Source organism: Megalobrama amblycephala, linkage group LG12 (assembly GCF_018812025.1).
Source record: "Megalobrama amblycephala isolate DHTTF-2021 linkage group LG12, ASM1881202v1, whole genome shotgun sequence".
NCBI lineage: Eukaryota > Metazoa > Chordata > Actinopteri > Cypriniformes > Xenocyprididae > Megalobrama > Megalobrama amblycephala.
In genome coordinates this window covers 20,911,595-20,935,888 of record NC_063055.1, presented here as the reverse complement: position 1 = coordinate 20,935,888, position 24,294 = coordinate 20,911,595, and the positions used below count along the sequence as shown (strand labels likewise).

General features: G+C 36.8%; 1 protein-coding gene across 2 annotated transcripts in view; it reads left to right on the top strand.

Moving 5' to 3' along the window:
- Positions 1–24,294, top strand: part of oxct1a (3-oxoacid CoA transferase 1a) — a 56,657-nt gene that overhangs the window by 20,475 nt on the left and 11,888 nt on the right. For both annotated transcript variants that reach the window (XM_048209578.1, XM_048209579.1), the window contains 7 exons: positions 5,734–5,841; positions 5,939–6,053; positions 6,432–6,526; positions 7,433–7,481; positions 7,619–7,691; positions 10,708–10,783; positions 20,228–20,317. In XM_048209578.1, the coding sequence (XP_048065535.1) occupies positions 5,734–5,841; positions 5,939–6,053; positions 6,432–6,526; positions 7,433–7,481; positions 7,619–7,691; positions 10,708–10,783; positions 20,228–20,317 (606 nt within the window). The remainder of the gene's footprint in view (positions 1–5,733; positions 5,842–5,938; positions 6,054–6,431; positions 6,527–7,432; positions 7,482–7,618; positions 7,692–10,707; positions 10,784–20,227; positions 20,318–24,294) is intronic.

The following is a 24,294-nucleotide window of genomic DNA, read 5'->3' as shown; positions in this document are numbered from 1 at the left end:
TAAACCTGTGTGATGTTCTCTGTTCCATTAAACATAAACAGTTTCATAAACAAAGTGCTCTTGTCCAAAATGAAAGTAAAATGTGATCCCACACCAAGTTTTGTTATTAAAGGCACAGTATGTAGTTTTTCTCCACTAGAGATTGGTTATTCAAAACAAAGGCGTAGCTTGATGACGCTTTGATTTCGCGGAATCATGGGAGGTGTTGTCTTCACGTCTACAGCCAGTGGAAAAGAATCCGAAGGGCAGAAATCATATTAATGGATGAGCTAATGTATTAAAGATTTATTAACATTACTGTAGTATGAAGCAGGGTGTGGCTGAAAGCCGCTGGAGCAATTGCGAATGAGAGACAAGCGTGACACATGCCTCGAGCAGTGGAGCTTTTATTATGCCGCAGACAAGCACTTCCGCTTCTTCCGGTCATGCGTATGTGGGGTAATGCAGCGCTGTTTTATCATATTAGATACATTTGTGTGTTGAAAGTTGCTACTCTGTGTGTTCGCTCAGCAGCTACTGTGAGACACTTGTTGCACACTGCAGTAAGCGGTAAGATATTAGGCATGGTAAAACATGGTACTCGCGGTAAATCAAGAAAACAATATTTAATCAATAAGACTTAATGTGTTGAGCTATATAACAAGATTAGTTTTCTGTCTATGTTTTGTGTCCAAACAGTTGCTCACCTGTCTAATAAAACACATAATATAGCGTCTTTGGTATTTCCTTGTTTTCTTCAAAATAAAACCCGGAAATAAAGTGCAATGTGGGTATGATGTCATTAATAGGTGACGCACAGACACGGGCCGTGTCCTGGTTAAAATTGCTTATTTCTCTGTAAACATTCTTGGATAATGGGATAATGTATGTACACAAGTCAACAAAATATATAACATTGTTCTAGTGGTTTTTGGATATTTTCATTAAAAAATCTTGCATATTGTGCCTTTTAATAATGGTAAATTATATTGGTTCAAGTGACAAATCTGAATATGCAAGTATGAAAATTGCACAAATTAAAGGTGAAATATGTAATATTTTTGCAGTAAAATATCCAAAAACCACTAGGCCAGTGTTATATATTTTGTTCACTTAAATACTTACAATATCCATCTATTTGTAAATTGTGAGAAAATTGCAATTTTAACCAAGGCTCCGGGACGTGTGAGGAGTTGCCTGTCAATTGCGTCATACCGGCATTACCCTCGGTTTCTGGTTTTATTTTGTAGAAACCATGGAAACACCAAAGACGCTTTAATATATTACATGTTTTAATAGACAAGGGAACAACTGTTTTGATATATTTATAGACAGAAAACTAATTATTGTTATATAGCTCAACATGTTTAGTCTTGTTTAAATCAAATTTTCTTGATTTTTTTTTTTTTTTTTTTTTTTTTTTTTTTTTTTTGCGAGTACCATGCTTTACTATGCCTCAGAGAAAAATACTATTTTGTCAAGTAGCTAACATAGTATAATCAGATGCAGCTTTATTTTTATTAACAGTAATACCTAATTTTCTCCATCATACAATACGTTTTACAATGAATTGCATGCCATTTATCAACACAAGCCATCCAGTATTAATATGATAGTCTAAAATCGATCTAGCTTACTGCAGTGTGTCTCAAACTAATGTCTCACAGCAGCCGCCGAGCGAACGCACAGAGTAACGCTATAACATCATTTTCAACACACTCAAATGTATCTAATATGATAAACAGAGCTGTGTTACCTCATACTCATGACCGGAAAAGCGGAAGCGGCGCTGGCGACTGTGTCATAAAAGTTCAGCTGCTCGTGAGGCGTGTGTTGCGCAATCGCTCCAGTGGCCTTGTTCAGCTCCCACAACACTCGGTCCTACTCTGCTTCATACTACAGTAACGTTAATAATCGCATCCATGAACATGATTTCTTCCCGAGTCCTATCCCTATTCTTTTGCACCATCCGTTGAGGTGGAGACCACATGTCCCAAGATTTCGCTCTCAAACTTGGCGTCATCAAGCTACGCCTTTGTTTTGAATAGGCCTCTAGCGAACTCTAGCAGACAGAATTATTACATATTGCACCTTTAACTATTAATCAATAGTATGGAGTATTAGAAATGAATCACTAAGGGCCAGATTTACTAACAGCCTGCGCCAGCGCAAACCCTCTTTTGGCGTTAAAAAAACTACTTTCAGGATTTACTGAAGATGAAGAAAAAAAGCATGTCTTAAACCAGACACTAATTTGCACTGCTCTTAGTACATTGCGTTGGTCATTATGAAAATGATCCAGCTGCGTCTGTGTTCTTTAATTTGTGTATCATCAGTAGATCATGGGCAGAACTTTCCACTCCCTTCTGCGCTTTTATGGAATTGCACTCTCAAGCTAATTTGCTCTGTTTAGTAAATCTGGCCCTATGTTTGTTATTAATGGTAAATGCTGTTGGTTCTTATGTATCTTGTGTATCTCTGGTTACAAGTGCCAGATTTGAATATGGAAATATTTAATCTGTGCAAATTAAATATTAATTACTAGTATGGAGTATTAGTAATTTATCATGGTATTAATAATGGTAAACGCTATTTAGTTCTTATGTTTCTTGTTAACTGGTTACAAGTGCTAAATTTGCATATAGAAATAAAATATTAAAGGTGCCCTAGAATTAAAAATTGAATTTATCTTGGCATAGTTAAATAACAAAAGTTCAGTACATGGAAATGACATACAGTGAGTCTCAAACACTGTTGTTTCCTCCTCCTCATATAAATCTCATTTGTTTAAAAGACCTCCGAAGAACAGGCGAATCTCAACATAACACCGACTGTTACGTAACAGTCGGGATCATTAATATGCACGCCCCCAATATTTGCATATGCCAGCTCATGTTCAAGGCATTACACAAGGGCAGGCAGTATTAACGTCTGGATGTGCACAGCTGAATCATCAGACTAGGTAAGCAAGCAAGGACAATAGCGAAAAATGGCAGATGGAGTGATAATAACTGACATGATCCATGATAACATGATATTTTTAGTGATATTTGTAAATTGCCTTTCTAAATGTTTTGTTAGCATGTTGCTAATGTACTGTTAAATGTGGTTTAACACAACTTCATTCTTTATAAATCTCTCCAACAGTGTGTAATGTTAGCTTTAGCCACAGAGCACTATCAAACTCATTCAGAATCAAATGTAAACATCCAAATAAATACCATACTTACGCGATTAGACATGCTGCATGATGAACACTTTGTAAAGATCCATTTTGAGGGTTATATTAGCTGTGTGAACTTTGTTTATGCTGTTTAAGGCAAGCGCGAGCTCCGTGGGCGGGGAGCATGAGCATTTAAAGGGGCCACAGCCTAAATCGGCTCATATTTCATAATGCCCCAAAATACACATTCAGGGGACACCTTAGACTTGTATTACATCTTTTATGTACCTTTAATAATTAGTATATCATGGACTACCTTTATTATGGTTTTTGGATGTTTTGGTGATTGATGATTTTAGTGATGATTGTATGGAAAAGAGAAGTGTGAACATTCTGCTAGACATCTCCTTTTGAGGATGAATAAAGCCTGACTTACATGCAAACTGTCCCTTTGGCCAATTTTATAAACTTCTTGACTTTAAGATTAGTGGTTATGAAAAGTTTGTGAAAGTTTAAGTCTTGAGTAGCTGTCAGCACTTCATTCCCTGCTGCTCATATCCTCCAGTCTCCAAAGAGAGATAGGTTAACATTTTCCCATTTGCAGGGCAAAGCCTCCTCAATCAGGCTGCTTATGTGTGACAGGTTTATTATTCCCAGTAGGGTCCTCAAAGCTGCCCATATCAATGCTGTGTGAAGTCATTGGAAATGCTATATCTACATCTCTGTATTCCAAATAAATCTTTTTCTTACATCTGACACAATGCAAGGCATTTCCAACATTTTCAGGGGCAGTTTGACCTACAGTGTATGGTATGTTTTTTAGCTGTAATGGATCTTAGACTGTGAGCTAATGATAGATGATGATACAGAGCAGTGAAGAAATGTCTGACACCGAACTGTCATCTGTCCTGGTGTCCATTTTAAATGGTTTCACCAGGCAATTTCTTGAAACAGTATAATGTGTAGTTTGATGGTTTCTTGTTGGATGTGTCAAACTGCACTACCTTTCAAAAGTTTGGGGTCCGTAAGATTCTATACTCTTGTGCTCACCAAGGCTGCATTTATTTGATAAAAATACAGTAAAACAATAATATTGAGAATTATTATTATTATTACAATTTAAAATGGCTTTATATATATATATATATATATATATATATATATATATATATATATATATATATATATATATATATATATATATATATATGCAATTTATTCCTGTAGTACTGTCAAATGATCCTTCAGAAATCATATATCTAATTTCAGAAATCATATATCTAATATGCTGACTTAGTACTCAAGAAACTATTATTATTATCAATGTTGGAAACAGTGCTGATTATTATTTTTGTGGAAACCATGATACATTTTTTCCAGGATTCTTTGATAAATAAAAAGTTAAAACAGCTTGAACAGCCTTAAATAAAAAATAAATAAATAAATAACCTTTTCTAACAATGTGAAAGTCTTTACTGTCACTTTTGATTAAAGGGTTAGTTCACACAAAAATGACAATTCTGTCATTAATTACTCACCCTCATGTCATTCCACACCTGTAAGATCTTCATTCATCTTTGGAACACAAATTAAGATATTTTTTTGATAAAATCTGATGGCTCAGTGAGGCCTGCATTGCCAGCAAGACAATTGACTCTTTCAATGCCCAAAAAGCCACTAAAGATGTATTTAAAACAGTTCATGTGACTACAGTGGTTCAACCTTAATGTTATAAAGCGACAATAATACTTTTTGTGCGGCAAATAACAAAATAGCAATTTTATTCAACAATATCTAGTGATGGGCAATTTCAAAACACCGCTTCATGAAGCTTCGAAGCTTTACGAATCTTTTGTTTCGTATCAGTGGTTCGGAGTACGAATCAAAACTGCCAAAGTCACGCCCCCCAGTGGTGAACCATTGAAATTTCGAGACACTTATGATTTTTGGCGCGCAAAAAGTATTCTCTTTACTTCATAACATTAAGGTTGAACCACTGTAAATATATCTTTAGTAGGTTTCTGGGCATTGAAAGTGTTAATTGTCTTGCTGGCAATGCAGGCCTCACTGAGCCACCGGATTTTATGACAAATATCTTAATTTGTGTTCCAAAGATGAACGAAAGTCTTATGGGTGAACTAACCCCGATCTTTTCAATGATATTGCACAAAATTATAGTTCTCACAAAAAAATGGAGCCCTACGGATTATGCAAAATGACAAAGGCATTATTCATGGCATGCGATTTGAAGTCCAACAGTGGTTTAAAGGGGTTGAATCCAAAGAAGCAACGTCTCTGACAGTTTGCCATGCAGACATTGCTGATAGACTCTTAGTGCACTCTTAGTGTGCTACATACTGTCAACATGCTAAAACTGTCTCTGAGAGGTTGCAGCACCCCTTTTAATCACTGAACAAAGGATTCAAAGGTACTTAGTGTTGATAAACTAATCTACCACACTAAACAGCAAATCGGTTGTTGGATGGCTAGTCAACAGTTCTGCCTATCTGTAGTTTCTTGCGCTGCATTACAAAGAAACATGAGATCTTTATCTCATTTTTGCCTTCATCTGGTCTATGTTCTTTCGTCAGGTGGAGGAGATTGTAGATGTGGGCACATTTGCAGCAGAGGACATCCACATCCCCAGCGTCTACGTCCACAGGATCGTCAAGGGAGATTGCTACGAGAAACGGATCGAGGTGAGGTGGCTTGATTTGTCTGAGTTTTCCTTTATCCATCTATCCTCTGTCATCTTCTTTTTTTCTTATTGCTGCCCCTCTGTCTGACATTTTGCAGAGGCGTACAGTGAAGAAAAGCCAGGCTGAAAATCCCAAACCCAAGAAAGATTCTGATGTTGTGAGAGAGAGGATTATTCGCAGGGCTGCGCTGGAGTTTGAGGATGGGATGTACGGTATGTACAGTGTTTCAGACCATGCTACACCATTTTAACCTCACTGAGCCATTGTTTTATCCTTTAAAGAGATAAGGGGGCACAAAAGGGGGGATTTTGAGGAATTGTACTGGCCTCTCTTTGCCATGCAGTTATAATGAATGGGGACCGAAGCATTCAAAGTACCATAAAACTGATTCACACATTTTGTATGCTATATTTCAAGTCTTCTGAAGCCATGTGATAGCTTTGTGTGAAAAACGTAATGAAATTGGCTGAGCTTTTCCTTTAATTTTAATAGATTATTGGAAGCAACAATGGTTTTAATGTTTACTAAAAATGACATTTCCTTTGTGTCTCTCATGATAATCCGTTAATGCAGTTTGATAACCTTTTCAGCTAACCTGGGCATTGGAATCCCCATGCTGGCAAGTAATTTCATTAAACCAGATATTACCGTCCACCTGCAGAGTGAAAATGGCATTCTGGGGCTGGTAAGCTCTTCTTTAACAGATTTATGTTGAATTTGCTAAATGCAGTTAGAAACGTCATTGAAAATCCATCTGTTATGATTTTTATCATTATATTAATGAGAGGAAACTTGTTAGTATCTAGTTTTTTTTAAGTTTTAATTTTGACAAGCAGAAGTTTCAGTTAATAGGGAGCTACACTACGATTCATACGTTTTCATAAATTCATGCTTTTTTCAGCAAGGATGCGTTGAATTGATCAAAAGTGACAGTGAAGACATTTAGAATGTTATAAATGATCTCTGTAACTTTCTGTTCATCAAAGAATACTGAAAAATATGTATCGGGCTTTCTTCAAAAATAACCACAACTGTTTCAACATTCATAATAATAAGAAATGCCCTACGGATTATTCAAAATAACAGACACATTATTCACAGCAGGTAATTTGAAGTCTGACTGTGCTTTAAAGGGGATGAATCCAGAGCACAAACTTCTCTGACAGTTTGCCATGCTGACAGTACTGATAGACTCCTAGCGCGCTACATGCTGTCAGCATGCTAAAACTGTCTCTGAGACGCTTTAGCCAAAGCGCACAACATTTAAAGCTAATTTTAAAATAACTTGATAAACTAATCTACCACACTAAGCAACTGTATCTGTAGTTTATGTGAGAGACAAATATTATCACAAAATGATATAGCTATTATATATGAAATGAAATTAGTTTACACATAAAAGCATTAGATCTGTGTAAATGTCTTTCGTCTACATGAAGCAAGAGTTAAATTCTTGTCTCCATTTAACTGTAAATGTTGTTGTTTTAGTGTATTTAATTCTTTATTAACATGAGTGATTTTTGCACTCATCATAAAAGCATTAATGAGTACTTTTTTTTTTTTTTTTTTTTGTGCTGTCTGAATAATTCAGGGCCCCTACCCAACAGAGGAAGAGGTTGATGCAGATCTCATCAATGCTGGTAATAATTATCCCTCACTTTCATTCTTGTAGACAGTTATACAGCATTAGCATTGCATAAATTGCCTTTTAATAACCTTAATTGTCCATTCAGAGCACTTAATGAAAGCTCTTTCCATTTCACCCTTACCCTTTCAGGTAAAGAAACTGTCACAATTCTTCCTGGAGCAGCCTATTTCTCTAGCGACGATTCCTTTGCCATGATCAGAGGGTAAGGACCAACCACATTTTAGTCTTCAATCATGTCACGGACTGAACAGTGTTTTGTAACCATTTCCACAAAACATTTTTTCACAAGTTGACTTTATTTTCAGTAGTTTGGTCCTCAGACAGGCTGAGTACTTTGACCCAGATGCTGACTCTTTTAAAGAAACCAGCTGTGGGTGGAAGAGCTCACATAGACATTATGATAATAAATGTGACTTTTTGTGTCTGATAAAGTGCTGTGACTGTTTTGGGGCATAAGGGCTTGATTTGCTGAGTGTTAATGGTGAAAGTGAGTGATAGAGCGGAGGCAAAATATGCGATAAGTCGGCCGTGATGCTGACTGCGCCTCGGGCCACGTTGGCTGACATTTTCAGCTCTGTCAAAACAGGTGGCTACTTTAATTGGATGCTTCTTGTACTGCTCAGTAGGGTGAGACGGCCGGAACGAAGGTGCTTTGTCTCTCCCGGGGCCGTTCTGGCCTTCGCGGAGAGACCTGCGGTGCTGTCAATAAAGCAATTGACTCTTGCTGGTCTTAAGTGCGGGAGTGTGTAATTGTGCATCCTGTGTGTGTGAATATCAATTTCCTGATGACACCATTTTAAAGTGTTGTTTTTCCCAGTGTACTATATTAACACAAAGGCGTCTAAAAAGCTACTGGAGTCTGAGACCACTGGTTAAAATGCCTTTTTTTTTTTTTAATTTAATTAAAAATGTATTTATTATTAAAATGAATACTTTTAAAACAATGTTATTAGTAGCATAAGAATTGTATGTATTTATTTTTTTCAGAATTAGTTAAAATAAAAAAAAAATGTGTGTATATACAGTAAATGTGTGTGTGTGTGTGTGTGTGTGTGTATGTATGTGTATATATATATATATATATATATATATATATATATATATATATATATATATATATATATATATATATACACACACACAGTACTGTGCAAAAGTCTTAGGCATACATACATATACATATATATACATATATGTATGTATATATGTTTTAGTGAAGTCGTAAGTTTGAATTTATCTTTAATGCTGTTATTTGCATAACTTAATGTTAGGCATTAGTCCCATGTCGTTTAGAAAACTCCCTGTTGATGTTTTATGAGCCTTATCGATTTTTCCACAGGCAGCTGACGCCTTCTTCTTCAGCCTCAGCATTATTTCTGTGTTCACCGTCTGCGAATCCAGCAGTGGTCGTATATTTAGGTCTTAATTGTCTGGTGCAATAGGGAGCACAGTGAATGGTCATGGGGTCTTTGCTGTATACCCAGCACAAGGGGAGTCATGACAGCACATACATTAAGAATAGAGCACTTCCACCCACTCACAGTCTGTCTGTAGATTCATGAATAAGACCATCTGACAATCCAGTGGTTTAGTGGTGCACTATTTCAAGCCAATAGGCTCGACTTGTCGGCACACGGGACTTTATTACTCAAATGATTTAGTCTAGTATTAGTTCTATTGTTGAGGGTTTTTTTTTTTTTTTTTTGGATGGCTGTTTGGAATTGACAGTTTTGCCTAAAAGAACTGTTGATTGAGCATGAATTACTAGGAAGTACTGAAGGAAGTACTGAATAAAGGAAGTACTGAAGTTCACCCTAACATAAGCTGGTTAACTATTTCATTAAAGGGATAGTTCACCCAAAAATGCAAATTTGATGTTTATCTGCTTACCCCCAGCGCATCCAAGATGTAGGTGACTTTGTTTCTTCAGTAGAACACAAATTATGATTTTTAACTCCAACCGTTGCCGTCTGTTAGTCAAATAATGCGAGTGGATGGGAACTTCTACTATAAGAGTAAATAAAACTTGCATAGACAAGTCCAAATTAAACCCTGCGGATCGTGACGACACATTGATGTCCTAAGACACGAAACGATCGGTTTGTGTGAGAAACTGAACAGTATTTATATCATTTTTTAACTCTAATACACCACTATGTCCAGCCGCGTTCAGCATTCGCTTAGTGAGGTCTGATCGCGCTCTGACAGCGGCAGTGATGTCTCGCTCTCATTGAAGTATATGCGCGAGACATCACTGCCGCTGTCAGAGCACAATCAGACCTTACTAACGAGTGCTGATAACGCGGTTGGACATAGTGGTGTATAAGGGTTAAAAATGATATAAATACTGTTCGGTTTATCACACAAACCGATCATTTTGTGTCTTAGGACATCAGTGTGTCGTCACGAACCACAGGGTTTAATTTGGACTTGTCTATGCAAGTTTTATTTACTCTTATAGTAGAAGTTCCCATCCACTCGCATTATTTGACTGACAGACGGCAACGGTTGGAGTTAAAAAACATAATTTGTGTTCTACTGAAGAAACAAAGTCACCTACATCTTGGATGCGCTGGGGGTAAGCAGATAAACATCAAATTTTCATTTTTGGGTGAACTATCCCTTTAAATTGTTTGTCAGCATTGACCTAAGTAATAATCTTGTATTTGTTAAATCCATGTCCAAACGACATGATCTCATAACAAAAATAGTGGATTATTGTTGTTATTCTTATATATTAAGGATGTCCCATGTTCTATTGTAGACATTACAGCATTGAAACCAAATTCTGTTGTTCCACATTCTAAAAATATCACTTTATTATACTATTATGTTAATTAGTGAGACCAAACATAATAGTATTAGATTAAGTGTCTAACTCTGCATCTGTCTACATATTTAGCTATGATACTCCTGAGTAAAGGTGCAGTCACTTTTACTGTTGTTCGTGAGTATTCTTGGGCAAAATCCATTAGTTTCAATAGGAATCCACACAATCTGGAATTTTGTGTGTGGGCAAAAGATTTCCCCACGTAGATTTCGTGTTGGTCACGCAAATTTGCTGCATTGACCAACAGAAAACTGCATTGTTTGATGTTCTGTGCTGTCCCTCATACATTGCTACACTATAGACAATGGGTCTTTTTTGCTACTGAAGTTTTGCTGCAATGTGACCGCACCTTAATTTTTGGCATTGTTGCCTTTTTGTTTCCCTCTAGAGGTCATATCAACTTGACCATGTTAGGAGCCATGCAGGTATCCAAGTATGGAGATTTGGCCAACTGGATGATTCCGGCAAGTTCACAATTTCATTCACTTATTGGTGCAATATCATATGTCAATCTGACTTTGACTTTTTTGAAATTTTACTTGCTTCAGTCCAGCCATTTGTGTCACACACACACAAAACATTTTGGCTACTGCATGTTGTTTTGTAGGTACAATATGTTTGTAATTACTTTTTCTTATGTCCTTCTCAAGTATTTTATAACTGAGGCATGTGTAAAAGGTTTGATTCATTGCTGAATCAAACCAAACTTCAAGACTATCATAGCACAACTCCAAATATTTCCCTTCTTTCCATCTGCATCTATTTTCCAGCATCCTGCTGAAATTATCTCGAGAGCTTTCCTTTTGTTTTATGGAAATCACTAAGCAGCTAATGACAGAACTCACAGCGTGAAATCAGACGTGATTTATGTAGAAGATGATGTTCTCAGTGGAGCACAAATACAGATGTATGGTCTCATTTTACGGCTGTTACCATCTCCTTTCAAGCAGAAAAAAAGAAGTTGTCACTGAGGTAGCACTTGTACAAACCCATGAAGGGTTTAATTCATGATTGAACATTTTAGATAACAATTGCATAACAATTTTGGTTAGAATATTAGCTAGAACAAGATGCTGTAGTCCAGTGGCTCTCAATTTTTTTTTTTACTTCAGGATCCAGATATTAGGGGGATAGAATACACAGTTTGCACAGTATAAAAACCATTACGCCTATGGAAAGTCTACATAAAGATATAAAAACAAATTTGTATGTGTTATATATATATATGTATATATGTATGTATGTGTATTTATATATGTATGTATGTATGTATATATGTATGTAACCCTATCTAACCCTAAGCCTAAACCTATCCATCACAGAAAACTTTCTGCATCTTTATATTTTCAAAAAACATCACTTGGTATGATTTATAAGCTGTTTTCCTCATGAGGCCCGACCAAATGGCCCCGCAATGTCAAGATTTTCACTTTTTACTATCTACGTGTTCAGTACTACTCCTTACAGTCATCCAAGTATTGTCTGCATGTCTCTTAACCTGCTAAATCCAAAGTCATTGCTTCCCTCTAGGTTCACAAAAGGGTTTCCAAGGCTTAATGAGAGTCAACGTTGGCTGTGGTTTTCTGGAACCGTTCTTTTGCTGTCTGTCGCCTGTGGCGCCTGGTCCTGCTTTCAGTTGAGGGGCTGTCGATACACAGCTGCCCTGCATACAGACACCTCTGCAGGGTTATTTATAGTTCTCCAGGGCCCTTGCCCTGTCACTGACTGATGCCTCCCAGCCTCCTGGCCCTCTGCGCGTCTCGCTTATCGAGTTTGGTTGAAGGTTATTTCTCGCAAACTGGCACACATGGACCATGAGCTGCACTCTGCTTTCAGTGTTTTTCTCCCTCCTTGTCTCCCTCTCTCTCTCTCTTCTTTTTTTTTTTGGTCACTTGCTTTTTTCCAAGTCTCCTCTCTTGCACTTTGGTAAGGGCAAAATGTGAAGCATACACTGAAATGCAGAGATTATACTCATGAAAGATGTGATATTTAATGTGTCTGAGATGGCAAAGATATGGATTTGTGAGCTGATAACATTTGAATTAATGCATTTGTCAGAGGCTTTTATCCAAAGTGACAGGCAATCAGAGTATACACTTTATTACTTTGTGTGTTCCCTGAGAATCAAACCCATGACCTTGGTGTTGCTAGCACCTTGCTTTACCAATTGAGCTACAGTCCCCATATTAAAGGGTGCCGGGCAGAAAAGGCTTTGTTATATATTTTGCGTTCCATTATATGATATACCATCCATCCATCCATCCATCCATCCATGTTTAGGTCGGTAGCTGTCTGTGGGGACATCAGGATACATTATCAAACATAAATTGGTTTGCATGCAGCGCTACAGTGTGCAAGCTGTCTTTAGCCTTTAAACTCTTAATGAATCAGACAAGCCTGGCAGACTAATTACAATAATCCCTCCAATTACTGTGGGCTCCCCGGCCACCTCTCAAGACTAAAGGGACAACAGACTGTAATGTAGCCAGAGGGCCTGGAGCTGGAAGACTCGTATTATCAAGAGAGGAACGGGGACATTACACAACCACTCCTCTTCCATCTGCTCATCGACTGATAGCAGCTCTTCCTCTCCTCAGCATCCCCAAAATGATGATAAAGTCATGCTACATCAAATAGTCATAGCATTTTCAACAGGGAGCCAGTACCAGTAACAGCAGAAGAGTTGTGGCAGGGTGTGGCAGATTAGAGTATGAGCTATTATTTTGGGGAAATTTTAGTGGGAAACTGTTGTTTTATTAATTGTCACTTTTCGGACCATTAGTCAACAAATCCTCGGTAAACGCCACAGGTGTTATGATAGCAACAGGTATGAAGGTTAATATTTAATTTAACCGAGCTGACGTGTTGCTAAAACCCAGCTCACTCACAGATCATCGTTTCAAGTCAGTCCAAGTTATTTTGAAAAATCAAGTTCAAAGTTGGACCAATGCATTATTCAATATCCAAACCACCACCAGAATACCTGTGGCATAGAGTCTAAACATGACGGAAAGAAATTGAACAGTCATGCATGCATGCATTCATTTGAACGTTAACAGCAGAATTGACGTTGCATCTTTTGCAGAAGACATAGAAGTTCTAAAGATGCAGCACTCAAGCTAACAGTTCAGCTTTTAAAAAACATGCCTTGTTTTTTCTCATTCCACTGCCTGCGTCTCATGTTTTTCAATGCAAAAACACATGCAGTGTGAATGAATGGCCGCTTTGACCTATCAAATTTCATTTTTATTTTTGTACTGTTGATTGTGGAGGACACGCTGCCTCTATTGTGTACTCTGAAAAAATGCCCCTGAAGCATTGGTGGTAATAGGAATGAATTTGCATTCATGTTCCAGGACAGCTTAATCCAAAAACTTGCTTTTGGTTGTTTTTTTTTGGTGAAGCTATGTTATTTCTTTTTTTATGGACAAGAGGGGAAAAAACCCTCACTTTATAGTCACGCTGAGCCTTTAATTATAATGTACAACACTGATGCAAAAAATGGGGGTCGAACATGTTCTGAACTAAATGAAATAGCCCCGCTTGCTTCCATATCCCAACTCCCACACACTCTCTTGTTAAAAAGATGTGATTCATGTATGCAAACCTGAGTTGGGACTCTCTAACTCTTGACCCTCATTCAGAAATGGCTCTCATACAGCCTTTCAGCAAACCCAGACACAAAATTATAGTCCACTTCAAATTACCCATTACCTGACAGAACTTAAGGCCACAGAAGCTTCTCAGTCTCTGCATCTTGTTCTCTTTTATATGTTTTAGGGCTTTCAATTCAATGCATTATTTAGTACAGTTAATTACATAGAAATGTCATGCTAAAAAAATTAATGCATTTAATCATGCCCCTTGACCCATATGTAAATTTTGTACTAAGGAATTTTCCTACCATCTAGGTTGAAGTACCACTTAGCTCTGCTAAAAATGTATTTTTTAATATTTTTTTTTACTAACTCATTTTATGAATATTTTAATATTAGATTAATGAAATTAAATTCATGTTATATGAATTTACACATATACATACATACATATATACATATATGTGTGTGTGTGTGTGTTTGTGTGTGTATATATATATATATATATATATATATATATATATATATATATATATAATTTTTTTTTCTTTATTCTGTGAAACATAAAAGATGACATTTTGATGTTTTTGTCCATAAAATTGAAGTTAATGGTTACCAAAACTGTTTGGTTACCAACATTTTTAAAAAATACAGCCACAACTTTAAAACCACTGACAGGCAAAGTAACATTGATTATATCTTTACAATGGCACCTGGAATATATATTAGTCAGCAATTTCATGTGTTGGAAGCAAGAAAAACAGGTAAGTGTAAAGATCTGAGTGACTGTTGCCGCTTTTCCACTGCATGGTAAGGTTCGGTATGGAACAGTACGGCTCACTTAAATAGTACCACCTTGGTTGAGGTTCCAAGTGCGCCGAACCGATACTAAATGTCATGTGTAAACATTGCAGATCACAGATTGGTCAGAGAGAATCATCACTACCAGCATTATCGGATTTGAAACACAAGACACCAAACCCGCAGTATAATTTGCTCACTAAAAAACTTGCTTTAAACGACCGTCGCACGCAACTTAAAAAAAGAAATGGCTGTATCGTGTTTAGTAGACGAGGTGCAGACTCGTTGGTAGACAAGGAGCGGATCCACGGCAGTATAGGCGGCATAACCAAAGTCCCTTTAAGACAAGTCATTTCACTCAGCGGCCATCTTTGAAACGCCTCTCAAGTGCATTCAAGTGCAGCTCCTATCTCTTTGAATGGGGAAACATCAAATTCTCTAAAGCTGTTTGCTAAACTTTCGATTAAATTTCAGATTTGAAATCACCAATGAAATCTGACAACAACTGTCTCATAAATTTTGTTTCTAAACGCTTGAATCATGACAAAAAACTGTATTATTCAGGCTTGATCAACCTGATGCACATGCGCAGTCCTAAATGCGCATCTCTTGTGCTTCATTTCAGAGGCGTGCATCTGACTGTTTCTATAGGAACCGGAGCTTTTAACGGCCGCTGCAGTGACGTGTGACTTTACCAATCATCGATTGGCTCTTATTTAGAATTGCACTTTCTCCCATTCAAAACAATACGAGTGACACATCTTGTGTTATTCTATAGTCTTTGGCATAACTATACGATCAGTCTATAATCCCATCCACTTTGAAGCGGTACTAAACTGCAGTGGAAAAGCAAACTGAAAGTAAAGAGAGCCGAGCCGAGCCGTGCCGTACCAAGCCGAGCCGAACCGAACCGAGTATTACCACGCAGTGGAAAAGCACCATTTAACAAGGGCCATATAGTGATGACTGGACAGCTGGGTCAGAGCATCTTCAAAATGGTAAGTCTTGTGGGTATACAGTGGTTAGTATCTACCAAAAATGGGGCAAGGAAGGACAACCAGGGAACTAGTCAGGGTCATGGGTGCCCAAGGCTCATTGATGCACGTGGAGAGCAAAGGCTAGCTGTCTTGTCTGATCACACAGAAGAGCCACTGTAGCTCATATTGCTGAAAAATTTAATGCTGTCCATGATAGAAAGATGTCAGAACACACAGTGCATCACACTCTGCTGCGTATGGGGCTGCATAGCCGCAGTCTGGGTACAGAGTTCCCATGACCCCTGTTCACTGCCGAAAGTGCCTACAATAGCCAGAAGTGGTCTGATGAATCAAGTTTTCTTTTATATCAGATGAATGGCTGGGTGTGTGTCATGGGGATGTTACTTTGACATTTACCTCTTAGACTACCTAAAGGTTGGTGCAGACCACCTACACCCCTTGATGGCCCCTTAATATCTTTGTGCCAGATACCACAGGACACATTCAGAGGTCTTGTAGAGTCCATGTCTCGAAGCATCAGAGCATTTTTTGTAGCACGAAGGGGACCTACACGATATTAGGCAGGTGGATTTAATGTTGTGGCTAATCAGTTTATATTATTTAGTGTTTCGCAGAAGAAAATGTCATGCAGGTTTGGAGCAACATGAGGGTAATGCTGATGGAATTTTATCTTTTTGACGAACTATGCCTTTAACTACTACGTATTTATACTTCAGTGTTTCCAGAAACTGACTTCTTGATATATAATTAGGAAGTGACAACGGGTAATACGCTGCACAAAGGAAAGCCACTTTGCCAAAAGGTTATGTTTCTGGTTAATAGTTAAAAAAAAGAAAGAACATGAGATGTAATACCATAAAGTTCACAGACGTCCTTTAAGATGTGAAGACTTATTCAATTGTCTGCAGTTGTTCAGCTCTGTTAAACTACACAGCCTTTTGTCACACTGTCACTGGCGCTTCAATTGTTGTCTAGGAAACGGCATTAACGCTAGCCGCCGTTGAATTACCACGCATTTAAATGTCCAGCCAGTTTGTGTAGGAGAGAATGAGTTTAGAGGAGCGGATAAGGATGCAAGCCGACAAAAGGAAATTGCCTGAAGTGAAGGGCATAATTTCTCGTCTTCATCAGTAGGCATGAAATGCAAGGATAGTGTGATTTACAGGGGAAATATTTGATAAGTTGTCATGGAAACTCTCAGTCGGCTGTCCACTAAAGTTGTGTTTTTTTTGTTTTTTTTTCATGTGAAAAATCCCCTCAACACATATATATACACACACACCCACGCAGCACTTCCATGTGGCACTTTCCCAACGTGTAAACAGCTCTCCTTCCAGAATGTGCCTCCTTCAAAGCCTGCATAAATGAAAAAGAAAAAAGCCCATGTAGGTGTCTGCACTTGGACCTTTCCTTTCCACTTTGCTCCCAGTTATTTATTTGCAATCTTGTCAAGCTCTCTGTGTAAACAGCCCTTTGCAGTGATGATGAGAGCTTGATGGTTGGTTGATTGATTTGCTCTTTGTGGTTTTGAGATAGACTCTTGGACCATTTTCAACTGGTTAATGCATTATGATTCATCATCTGACAAATAACAGTTCAAGTTTCATATCCATATACGTCATTTGATGTAATCTGTGAACGGTTTTCAAGAATGGAAACTCAATGAAAGCTTATATCTATAGCTTATAATTATTTACTATTACAACTATTATTGTCTTTAAATACTTCAATAAAAAGTCAACATTTCTTTTCTTTTTCTTTTTTTTTTTTTATTTTTTCGTTTAATATTTATATTTTATTTTATTTCAGCTTTATTTCAATTAACAAACACAATACTTACTAGCTTTAGTTAACACTGCTTGCAATCTGATTAAAAGTGGTCACAGGAGATGCATTTAAAGGGTTAGTTCACCCAAAAATGAAAATAATGTCATTAATTACTCACCCTCATGTCGTTCCACACCTGTAAGACCTTTGTTCATCTTTGGAACACAAATTAAGATATTTTTGTTGAAATCCGATGGCTCAGTGAGGCCTCTATTGCCAGCAATATCACTGAACCTCTCAAGATCCAGAAAGCTACTAAAAGACATATTTAAAACAGTTCATGTGAGTACAGTGGACTTTTCAACAATATCTAGTGATGGCCGATTTCACAACACTGCTTCGAAGCTTTACGAATCTTTTATTTGGAATCAGTGGTTCGGAGCGCCAAAGTCACGTGATATCAGTAAACAAGCCTTCATTACGTCATAAGTGTTTTGAAATTTCTATATTTAATGTGACTTTGGCAGTTTGATACCTGATCCGAACCACTGATTTGAAACAAAAGGTTCTTGATGGTTCTACAGATGATCTTATCAGATTTTTCTGTGGTGTGAGGTGTGTTAAGAGTGATTGAGTCTGCTCGGAAGAATGTCTGGGCAGCACCAATCCCAAAATGTAAATATTCAGCATGTCTGTTGTATAGGGGGAACTCAGAGGACAAATGCACATGCACTTTGTAGATTGTCAAATGGAACAAGACTATACCCAATAAGAAAGTGAGCTGACAGAAGCATAACAGGACTTCATCCAAACCTTTTACTTTTTTTAAATGAATTTTCTGTAAAAAGTAGTCCAGATGCTATTATTGTCATTTCTTCTTGCCCATCTTCCACCATGTTTGTTTACTCTAAACTCACATTTGATGACGAGAGATTTTGTGAGATTTCCTATGTTCACAGTCGGGAGAATCTGGTTGTTTGTGAATGGAATCTGGGTAACACTTCAGTTTGGGAAACAATTATCACTTTTAACTAGTTGCTTATTAGCCTGCTTATTTGTCTGTTTATTAGTACTTATAAAGCACATATTAAAGGATTAGTTCACTTTCAAATTAAAATTTCCTCATAATTTACTCACCCCCATGTCATCCAAGATGTTCATGTCTTTCTTTCTTCAGTCGAAAAGAAATTAAGTTTTTTGATGAAAACATTCCAGGATTTTTCTCCATATAGTGGACTTCATTGGCCTCCAAACGGAGGCCTCAGGTCAAAGTTTGAACTAAATTGTCATATACAATATGCTAGTGCAAGTATATAACAATTAGTTCAAACTTTGACCTGTGGAGGGCTGTAATACACTTAGCAGTGTCTACACTGCTGGAATTCTAATAGAAAAGAAGAAGAGTGCTAGTTCAAGATGAGCATTTATGGTTAAAATTTATAAAATTGTAATTTTTTTTTAGAAAATGAGTGATGGTTTCTCTAGATAAGACCCTTATTCCTCGTCTGGGATCATGTAGAACGATTTGAAGCTGCAATGAAACTGTAATTGTGACCTTCAACCATTTGGAGGCCATTGAAGTCCATATAGTCAAAAATCTTAATTTCTTTTCTACTGAACAGAGAAGGACATGGACATCTTGGATGACATGGGGATGAGTAAATTATCAGGAAATTTTCATTTGAAAGTGAACTAATCCTTCAATGCCTCATTCTGCATGACCATATTCTACATCCCTTAATCCTACCCAATACCTGAATTTAACCACTACAACAACAACCTTACTATTAATAAGCAGTAAATTAGGAGTTTATTGAGGGGAAAAGTCATTGTTAATAGTTAATATGTGTTCAACAAAACACATGTAATGTTTTTTGTAAAGTCATGAAAAATAATTCTTTAATATTGTTCATAACATTTATTTTTATGAGGAATTCCTCCGTATCCGAGAGCGCACAAAATGCAAAAAACCCATCAAGACTTTAGTTGTTACATTCATATTCACCTCACTTTATTGAGATTCTACTCAAGCATTTCAAGTATGTCTGTCTCTGTTGGACACTGAAGGAGATCATGCTGGTTGAGCTTGAGCCGAATACTTTGAGAAACAGCAGAAGACATTTTGTTAAATGAATTCCCACAGCCTGTAAAATAGAGTTTGGAAATTGCTGTAAAATGACACTACAGGGGATCAGGAAGCATGAACGGGAAAAGATTCCTTTTTCTTAGAGGAACTAAATAATGGCAGAATATTTAGGTATTGACTTAATGTGTTGCCTCTGGGACGGCAGGAAATGTTGTGTTGATGCATTCAAAACTGAAACAAAATCTATATGGCACAAAACAAGTGTCATTATCAGACGTTGTGTTAACACATATACTCCTCATGGATTTCTTTTCCATTTCTGTGTTTGTGCAAGTGTCTGCATTCATGCATGTTTGCGAAAAACAATAAAATCAGCATCACTGAAAAAGCCCTTTTGTTAAGTGACTCCAGCCACAGGTAATCAGGTTTATGGTTTCCTAGCAACAATGCCCTTTCAGATCCCCTCCAGAACAAACCTGACCGAGCTTTCGTGTCCACTTTGAATTGAACATAGACCACTGTTTCATTTTAATTGCTTGATTGTCTCATTTGTTTTATCTAACCTGACATATTGTGTGTTTGTAATGTAAAAATGTATTTTGAACTACATGTGTGTGTTGCTCATTTCTTGCAACATCTTTTTTTGTATGTTCTCTCCAGGGTAAGATGGTGAAAGGCATGGGAGGGGCTATGGATCTAGTGGCCAGTGCTGGAACTAAAGTGGTTGTTACAATGGAGCACTCTGCTAAGGTAGGTGTAATCATATAAGACTGCGTTATACTGGCTTTCTATATTGCATATGAATTTGTTAGAAGTTTGTAAATAAACAAGAATTTGATATAGCATAACTTGTATTTCAGACACAATGTTGATGCCTATTGTGTTTCATTGTGCTCTGCTAATGAAATTAGTTCCAAAAGAAGCCAAATAATCATGCTTTGCATGTCACAGAGCAACTGAAAGCCATTCTGGAATGTCGCTAATGAAGACATGCGGAACGACAAACAATAAAGTGTTCCGGTGCTGTTATAAGCAGGGGTTCAATTTGCCTGGAATGATCCAGAGTGACATTCGGGACCTTGGAATGGAATTTATTTTCTTTCTTATTCAATTTGGATACAGTACATACATTCCATCTCCATTTAGTGACTGTACTTCTTCTTTTGTACTGTTCTTTTGAACTTTCATCAAAGTATCATTAAAAAAAGTGTATCAAAACAAAAACAATTGAGCTGCACAACATTGATAATAATAAGAAATGTTTCTTAAGCAGCAAATCAGCATATTAGAATGATTTCTGAATGATCATGTGATAATGAAGACTGGAGTAATGATGCTAAAAATTCAGCTTTGCAATCACATAAATAAAATATAGCTGCAAACACCGATGACGGGCCCAAACCCTGTGACTTCAGGGAAACTTTGCATATCGGTCAATAGGCATTTAAAACAGGGAAAACATAAAAGAACTATTTCAAAGTCATTTGAATTCACCACATTTACTGCAGAAGTTGGTGTCACTTTGACCAACAACCGCAACAGCCACATCTATGAGATCATTTAAATTTAGATTATTTTATGTCATAGGATGTAATAGGTCAATTTCAAATGAGTGCAGAATGCCCTCCGAATGCTGATGTTGTATTATCCTAACACTTCTCTGCATGTGTTTTTTGACATACCTGAGCTACCGTTTGTACATCAATCTTATACACCAAAAGCATGCTTTCATTTTATTTCAATATGGGTGGTATCCGATGAAAAAAATAATTATAAAATTAATAAATGGAGCCAAATCACAGAAACTGCAAAGATGATTTTAATATTGGTGTCAGATAAGAGTAAAATACATGTCTAGATTTTTCTGCTCACTTATAGAAGTTTATTATAAACAGCCACTTTTATAAAGCATGTGAAATTCACTCTTTTTAATAAATTAGAATTTTATTAATAAATAATTAATTTAAAGGCATAAACGCAGCACATGACCTTGTGTAACATCCATGTCTAGAAAACACACACTCCCTTCTCTATGAAAACACACGTTGATGGTTGAACATGTTACCCATGTTTGAATCAGTACATGAAATCACAGATGTTGGGTGATAAGAATTGTAACTCAATTGTCATTTAGAAAACTAGTCCTGTCCAAATAGTGATATAGTTCAATTTCAAATGAGTGTGAAGTTATCATTTGCAGTTCAAATTTTTTATAAGTACATCAGTATTTATCTTGTGTTTTTTATATTTTAATTAACCTAACTATCAAACTAATTATATAATATTATGTTGTCAGTGGCCAACAAATAAACTGGCTTGATTAGCTGCTTTAGGTGTGTTTGATTAGGGTTGGCACTAAACTCTGAAGGACAGTGAGTCTGCAATGAAAGGGTTAAAGAACTGATCAAGGTTATAAATTTGACACACACACACACACACACACACACACACACACACACACACACACACACACACACACACACACACACACACCCATACATTGAAACTGAGGGAGGAAAGGGGAGGGGAAGGAGAGATAGATAGATAGACTGAGATTGAGAAGATATAACATTTTAAACAAAAAATAATATCTAAATTGTGACAGAAAGTAGTCTTTGGTAATGTTTAAATATACATGCAAATACAGTGTTAAATAAAAAGAAACTATTGCTCTTTAAAACACTGTTTTGACAGCAAAAAAGATTTATCCAACCCTGTTTAAAAAAGGCCTTTGGTGCCATTTTTTGGTTATACAATGTATTATATTTGTCATAAACAGAACACTAATCTGCTTATTTTTAAATTATACATAATACATTGATTGAAAAAGAAACTGAAAAGTGTTTTTTTTTTTTTTTTTAAGGTTGGTATTGTATATATAAATAAATGGTGTATAATTCAAAGGAGAATATTGTTTAGTGTCATGAATTAATCTCAAAATGCATAATTTTAAAGGAAAAAAACATATTGATCTGAAAACTAGTACATTCATTTTAAATTAATTTAGGCTCAATTACCAAACATACAACCTTAATTTAATTTAAATCAAACAATGATTTTACAAGATATGAATCACTGTCTGTTTACCTTTTTTGTCCACACTTTAAACCCTGGCCATGGCAACACCATTCGAGATATCCTATAATTGTTTGCAATTTGGCATCTTGAGTGTCTTTTCATCATGTTCAGGAAGTTTGGTGGCAATTGCATGAATCCCCTAAGAGGAGTAGTTAAAATTTTATAGCTTGATTATTCAAAAAATCCACATTCAAACCAAAATATCTGACTTCCTGTTGGTTGGAGCTAATGACTGCAAATTAGAAAGTTGTCCGGCTTAATGAGAACAATATATGTACCGAGTTTGGTGACTGTAGTTAAAACTAACCCCCCCATTTTTGTCAAACGGTGGCACTATAGAGGCCCTCCTCCCTGCCCATTTCTAGGCTTTTGCCCATGTCTACTGGTTGACATCTCGGATGCAATTTGAAGCATGCTAAGAGTTTCAAAAGCATCCAAAACGAATAGTAAAGTTTGATGCATTGCTATGGCAACAGTGTTTGAGATATCAAGACTCGATTCACAGGTGTACATTCACATGTGTCTTGACATTATTCTTACGAAGTTTGAAGCAAATCGGGTAAAAACAAGCATTTCTCAAAGCATTTTGAAAATGACACACTTCCTGCTGCCAGTTGGTGGCACTATAACTTCCAATAGTCACATCCATGTGATCAGACACCTACAATGAACACACAGCTGAAGTTTGATCAAAATCAATGTATGCAGAGGTTATAACACATTTCCTGTTTCCCTTATCTCACCATAAATTTGTTGCCTCGCCACAGCCAAACCGTTAGAGATATCAAAAATCCGTTTGCAAATTAGCATCCTCAATGTCTTGACTTCAAGCTGACCGAGTTTGGTGGTGATCGGGTTAATTGCCTAGGAGGAGTATATCAAATTCCAGAGCATGCGTTTATCAAACAACCCATAATAGCTGACTTCCTGTTGAGCTGGCGTATAACTTAGAGCACGAAAGTAGTTAGGAGTTTCATATGAATACATGCAAGTGTGTTTGATATATGGACCAAGTTTTTGGACTCCGTTCAAGGGGGCGCTGTCGAGCCCCCCTGCCATGCCCGGGTCCCAGCTCCAGATGGTTAAAAAAAAAAAAATTCTCCTTAGAAAAACAATAGGGCCCTGCGCCTTAGTGGCTTGGGCCCTAATAATAATCCTTAGGGGAACAATAAGGACTTCGCCTTTTGAGCTTTGGCCCTAATTACATTTTGAAATCTATTATTACAATTAAAAATAACTTTTCTATTTTAATATTTTACAAAATTGTTTTACTGTATTTTGATCAAATAAATGCAGCTTTCAGTCAAGTTTAGAACCTGGGATCCTTCGTGTTGAAGCAACAATCATACCACTGGATCGACATATAGGTATTAGTCATATTTGTATATTTATCCATGTCATACCTTTCCTAGGTCACCAGAATCACCACTAAATTTGAATGTTTTTCCCACCTCCGAAATCCTAATTTAAACTCTATTTTTTTTTTTAAATGTCAGCACTTTTGGAACACTGCTTAGAAAAGTAATATAACGTAGTAATATAAAGTAATATATGTCTCTTTCCCTTGAGAGGATGGCGAATCAGATCTCGAAGATTGGAATAAGCATTGAACATTGTGTTTTACAAAGATACAATGTGATATTTGTAAT